Raw genomic sequence first — 6,430 nt, 5'->3', positions numbered from 1 at the left:
TCTCTCTCTGCTGTTGACACAGCAGAGAGAGAGAGAGGGGGAGAGAGAGAGGAATGGAGGAAGACAGAGACATGAAGGCCGGTACTGGATACCAGACAAATCTCGTGTCCTCAGCATGACCATTTCCCCAATCCTTGAAATTTTTCTGACATGATAAGACAAACACACTATGTTGCCACATACTAGACTATTTTTATTTGTTTGGCTCATTCCCCTTTGTTCAAATGAAGAAACATCTAAACACTACAGCATACAGTGATACTTAAGACAGGCTCGGAACTTTGTGGCAGCAGTTTAGGAGAAGCCAGTTCCTGTTTGAAGTATGACAGTGCCCTGGGCACAAACTAAGGTCCATAAAAAATACTGCCATTGTCTCAGTTTGTGGTGAGGACGAACTGGACTGGCCTGCAACATCAAACGCCTTTGGGAAGAAACATCAACTTGCTGCTCAATGAGTGCAAATCCCTGCAGCCAGGTTGCACAAATCCTGTGGAAAGCCTAATCAGAAGTGTAAGAGCTGTTACAGCAACATATTATGGTTTTGGTGTGAGATGGTCAGCAATAAAATAGGAGTGTAATGTTTGGTCATCAACATACTTCTGGCCAAATAATGTAAAAAGTGGTTAAATCTAGTACTTTAAAGGAAATAAATTAAGTTGTGCTGTACAATCATTGTAAGTGGCCTTTTATTTATATGTACTAATATACCTATACCTACTTATGTTATAGGTACACCATCTTTAAACTGAACTAAACAAAATTAATTTTGTTGTAAACATGCAATGTTTCTTATTTTTTATTTAATTTACTGGATCTTTATGTTGTATTTTCTGAACATTAAGTATTTTATATAACTAACATTCTAGATCTTGCCTCATAGACAAACAACAGATAATTCTGTTAACCATCAGCCTATAATAATCCACCTACTGACTAAACTCTTCAATTTTATGTGGAGGAAGAGACAGAGAGCAAACGGGGGCAGAAAGAGGCAAATTTAGACCAAAGTGGACAAACTGGGACAGTAACAGATTGAGAGTGAGATATGTCTTTCAGAGAATATGGTGCAAGGCTGAAAGGTTGAGAGGCGAGATCCAGATTTGCTGGTTAGACTGGAAAGTCCGGAGGGGGAGTAGGCTGCCTCTCAAAGCTTGACAGGTGTGGTGAGAGACGAACAAAAAGCAGACACAGCGAAGAGGAGAGGGAGAGGTGAAACAGTGGAATTAAAAAAATAAATTACAGACAGAGCAGGCGCTGACTGTGACCAGCAGTGTGTGAGTATAAGCTTCAGTAATACATCTTAACACCAGTTTCATCAAAACCTTGAGAGGCTGAAGTGTGTGACAGTGTGTGTATGAGTGAAAGAATGAGAGTCATCATTACTTAGAGGTATAAACTTCACAATCACAGTTTGTTTTTTAAAATCTCTGTCTTGTCTTTGCATCAACCGTGACAGAAACAAATCCAGAGGAGATAGGTGGACATTAAAAGAGAGAAAAAGACAGACAGAGAGAAAGAAAGATGGCCGAGGCCCCGAAGATTGAACTCTTCGTTAAGGTAAGACATACAATAATTGTGATGTGTTATGTGTTTGTTTGTTTTTTAAACTTTCTAAAAAAGATTTTTTTTAAATCTGCATGTGGATGAAACAGGCTTGTTAAGACTCAAATCAAATATAATCATACTGTAATGCCTTTTACAGTTATTATATGAACTATTTATAGTTGAAATAATACAGCTGAAGTGTCTCCTTTGTGCTGGACTGTTGTATCAGTTAACAGTAGAACCTGAAAAGAGGCCTGTCCAGTTTGGAAACTTGTGTCCTGCCCTTTTAAAAAAATACCTTAGCTGCCACAAAAGCCTGTGACTCAGTAATATGAGGCTGTGGTGGAAAATATTTACTATGATATATCTGAGATAGTAAGCCCCATTTAAATACTAGTTTGCTTAATCTGGGTGGAAAGCTGCCTCAGCCCTCTGTTTAAAATTCCTAGGCGGTTGCATTCAGACTGTCAGAGCAGAGCAGGATCGACAAGAATGCCTGTGCAGGTATTCATAGTTTAGTCAGATACATTACAACGCTAACGCCAAAACCAACGTACATACCCACTGTGCCATTTCAGAAACGTATTTGCTTTGTTTTCACCTCACTATTTGCGAACAATGAAAAATGTAAGTGTTTATAACGTATAATGTGTGTGTGTCTGGCAGGCCAGTGTGGATGCTGAGAGTGTGGGGAACTGCCCTTTCTGTCAGAGACTCTTCATGATTCTTTGGTTAAAAGGGGCAAACTTTACTCTCACCACTGTGGACATGAAGAGGTGAGAGCACCTTTTTTTTTTTTTTCATTCTTAATAAAGTATTCAGTCGTGTCTTTGAGACTAACAGGGGTTAGAGACATTAACACATAAACCTACAGTGTAGCACGATCCGATAAAACATACTACCTTATTTTATATAATTTACCTTAGCTGCTTTCTGATGAAATCTCAACACACATTTCATTTTGCATTTATGGCAGGACGATTGTACCACGTTATGTTTTAATGTGGTTCATCTTATTGTTCCCACACCCCTTGTTCTTCAAGGTGACTGTAAAGAAAGTGTTGAGGTTGAAAGCAAAAAACTGTTTAAATGTTTCATTAACTGGACTTCAGTGCTACAGCCATTAAAGTTCAAACACAGATAAGAAACAAACTTTTCCAGCAAGATTAAACCCACTCAGTAGGTCAGATATATAGATATAGATACAGATATAGTATTAATTCAATTAATAATTAATATATTAATAAAGGATTTTTAGTTTCACATCTATAATCGGAGTTCCCCAGATATTTCTTTCTGACCGCCATTGCACAATTTCAACTCTCATAAGAAACCTGGTTTCACATTTTTCTTCTTTACATTCTCCACAATACTGTGCAACACTCTGCCTGTTTTACAGTGTAGCTGATTTGAATCCAAAGGGGTAGTGATATGGTGTTGTTTATTTCTAAGAAAAACTGCAAATGACAATAACAAGAAACTCAAAAGATTATCTTCCTCCTGAAAACCAAACTTAGGAATTAGGAAATGCAACTAGAGACCATTTAAAAGGGAAACTGTTCTTATTCTATTATTATCATCATTGGTGAAGAAAGAGCTCTTGAGTCCAGGATGTCTTACGCTGAGGATGTTTATTGAAGCTTGAGCCCAAGGAGAAAGGAGGATTCATCAATACAGGTTTCTGTGCATGATGTCACCTCAAATCTGAAGCAGGAACCCCTGAGTAGAGTCTTTATACCCTTAGAGAAATTACTAGATAGCTTACACTCCATAATTGGTCAAACATCTAAAATAAGAGGAAGAAGAGGGATGTGTAAATACACTATTGGTTCATTAACCACAAACCAGGAAACATGACTATATAAACCCAAGTGCTGATTCTTAGAACACCCAGCCACTTGTTACTGACCATCCGAGGTCTGCTGTTATCAACCCTGGCACCAGTAGTATCAGTAGAAAACCACAGCTGTGTCTGCAGGAGCCACTTGAGCGTCTCAAGGCCTGTAAGATTTAATGCAGTAGCTGTGGCTCAGAGACCCAGGGCCTCACACTGACCTTTCACCCTGAGTCAGTCATTCATTAGGTGGACAAGAGAAAATTCCCTCACAGAAACTGTCAGTTATTATGTAAAAGAGATGTTTGTGTTTGGCTTCTATTGCAGGGCACCTGATGTGCTCAAGGCTTTGGCTCCAGGCTCTCAGCCTCCCTTCCTCATCTACAACGATGAGGTCAAAACAGACACTAACAAGATTGAGGAGTTCCTGGAGGAGACCTTAGCCCCACCACAGTGAGTGGACTGCACCCTGTTTCCATTCAAACAACACAAACATAGAGACGCAAGCTAATAGTTTAATATATTTTCTGACGAGTATTTTTCAGTTATTGAAACATACTGAATATCTCATTCATACTGCACCGACACACGCTCACCAGCACAATAACATTTTTACTCTCTAGGTATCCTAAATTGTGCTGTCGATACAAAGAGTCCAACGGTGCGGGAGAAGACATCTTCCGAAAATTCTCAGGATATATAAAGAATCCCAATCCTACTCTAAATGACAGTAAGGGCATTGGTTCAAAATGCATTTACATTACTTAATGTTTCATATGTAGCCACATGAGGGAGACTGTGACCTGGAGTATAACACCTCACTGTCTTTCAGTGCTAGAGAATAAATTTCTATCAACTCTGGTGAAGCTGAACATGTACCTAGAGACGCCCCTCCCTCATGAGCTGGACAAAAACCCGAATGCCACTGAGTCCTCACGCCTCTACCTGGATGGTGACACCCTCACCTTGGCAGACTGTAACTTGCTTCCCAAACTCAACATTGTCAAGGTGAGCAGAGTTCAACAGCACTCACTGTATAAAAACATTATTTCCATAGGACAGAAATCTCTTTTTTATCATCTCACTGGTAAAGAGGAGTGAAAAGAGGTTAATGAGCTGATCCCAGATTCAATGTTTTTGCTATTATCAAAAGAGCGCCGACATTTCCTTTGTCTTTTTATCTAAATTCCACTGGTGTGTTTTTGCTAATAATACAATCTTTAAACCCTTCCTCCCCCAGGTGGTGTGTAAGCAGTACCGTGACTTCGCTATCCCTGCAGAGCTGAAAGGTCTGACACGTTACCTAGATAACGCCTACAAAAAGGATGAGTTTCGCTACACCTGCCCAAATGACTCAGAGATCCTCATTGCCTACCAGTCTGTGGCCAAGTACCTGAACAAATAGCTCAAGAGGCAGAGGTTAAGCAGCATCAGTTAGAACAAAGAAGAGGAGAATGAAAATGCTGACAAAAATGTCTGAAAGCTCTACATGATTTATGTTTTATTTGTGTCAAAATTATATGATTTTGGATAATGAACACTGTTTGCATTATCTTTCTATAAAAAGTATTGCGGTTACTTCAAAGTTGCTTAAAATTCGTATTTGTATATACAGTATGAACTATGGCATGCTCTGCTTGTACTGATGTGGATTTCTTATTCAGCCCCTGTCAGAGTGAGAAAGCACTGTAAATCCCACAGAATATTTATGTTATGTCTCATTGTACATGCATGTATTGTGTCTAAACATTTACCCAATATTGGTTGCAGAATAGTAATTACATTTTTGAGTGAATCAGGTGAAAAAGAAACTAAACTTATGTGTTCTTAAACATTCAGAAAGTTGAAAAGAAATGTTTATGGACATAGGATACAAGGACAGAATCAATGTCCACATTTCCAACTTTTTAAGCAATTCAAAGAGAACATGAATAAGAGTATGTCAAAATAAAGAAGCAATGATATCAAGTAATGAAGTAATGCAAAAATAGAAAATATTGCAGTGAAATGAAATTTGGCATTTCAGTCCGATTATAAGGCTAGTTTTGGATGTGCGAATAAAGAAATGAGGAAGTGAGAAGATCATTTGTTTCAGGAAAGGCGCAAATTTGCATAGATTCTCTATTGAATGAACATGTGTGCATATGTCTGCACCTGTATGTGTATGTCTTTCCTTTAACCTTTTGTTGATCTTGTAGGAATGTGTTCCCATGTTTGTCCGCCCGAGAAACAGAAATAATTTCACACAAATTTAATAAAAGAGTCAGAAAAGTAAGAACATATTATCAGGAATCATAACATATCTAAAATATATATTTTAAACATTTATGTTGTAAAATAAACATTTTATAAGAGGCTACAGTATTTGTGTAATTTCTTTTAAACATTTCTGACAGCTCTCCAGTGGTTGAAAAAAGTATTCAGATCCTTCACTATAGTAAAAGTCACATTACTCGAAGTTCCACATTCAAATTTTAACAGAAATATGAATAGCAAAATGCAACAAAAATACCAAAAGTTAAATTGTTCATTAAACAAGCAAAATCGCTTCCGTTAATGTTTTATTGTTATGTATAGGCTGTGTCATTGGATTATCATCACTAAGGCATTAACATGCAAGCAGCATTGTAACTGGTCAAGGTGGTGCTAATTGTTACTACCTACTTTATATAGCCTACTGTTGAGTAGTTTAATTGATTTTAATCTCTTTAATTTTATTTTTATGCATTTTTAAGCATTGCATCAGCATTGTAGTTAGTACTTGAGTAAATGTACTTAGTAACCTTCCACCACTGCAGCTTTCAAGTTTTATTATAACAGTGCTTACAGTAAATGATATTGTCTCGATGTGCTACTGACCAAACACCGTTAAAAGCCTTATTTGCTTTATTAAAACGTTAAGGTGCAGAAGATCCTTGTTAGGAGATCCCTTTCTTCGAATGTTGTAAACAGGAAGAGTATAATGTGCCTGATCCGCTCCTGATTGGTCGTGTGCTGTGAGTGGTACCAAGGCAACGGCAGACATCCAAGACGCTATTGGTGGACTTGGAA

The 6,430-nt window shown here is 37.9% G+C and overlaps 1 protein-coding gene across 1 annotated transcript; it reads left to right on the top strand.

The window, feature by feature from the left end:
• The first annotated feature begins 1,004 nt into the window (after positions 1-1,004).
• On the top strand, positions 1,005-5,734 carry clic3 (chloride intracellular channel 3). The gene is made up of 7 exons (XM_056403314.1): positions 1,005-1,274; positions 1,457-1,557; positions 2,212-2,321; positions 3,707-3,832; positions 4,003-4,109; positions 4,212-4,387; positions 4,620-5,734. Exons 2-7 carry the CDS (start codon positions 1,522-1,524, stop codon positions 4,782-4,784), a joined length of 720 nt encoding a protein of 239 aa, XP_056259289.1. The 5' UTR covers positions 1,005-1,274; positions 1,457-1,521; the 3' UTR covers positions 4,785-5,734.
• Positions 5,735-6,430: the final 696 nt, after the last annotated feature.

This window comes from Seriola aureovittata, chromosome 18, assembly GCF_021018895.1.
Source record: "Seriola aureovittata isolate HTS-2021-v1 ecotype China chromosome 18, ASM2101889v1, whole genome shotgun sequence".
In the NCBI taxonomy this organism is placed as follows: Eukaryota; Metazoa; Chordata; class Actinopteri; order Carangiformes; family Carangidae; genus Seriola; species Seriola aureovittata.
Note: the sequence above shows the minus strand (reverse complement) of the source record. Positions and strands in the feature narration are given on the sequence as shown.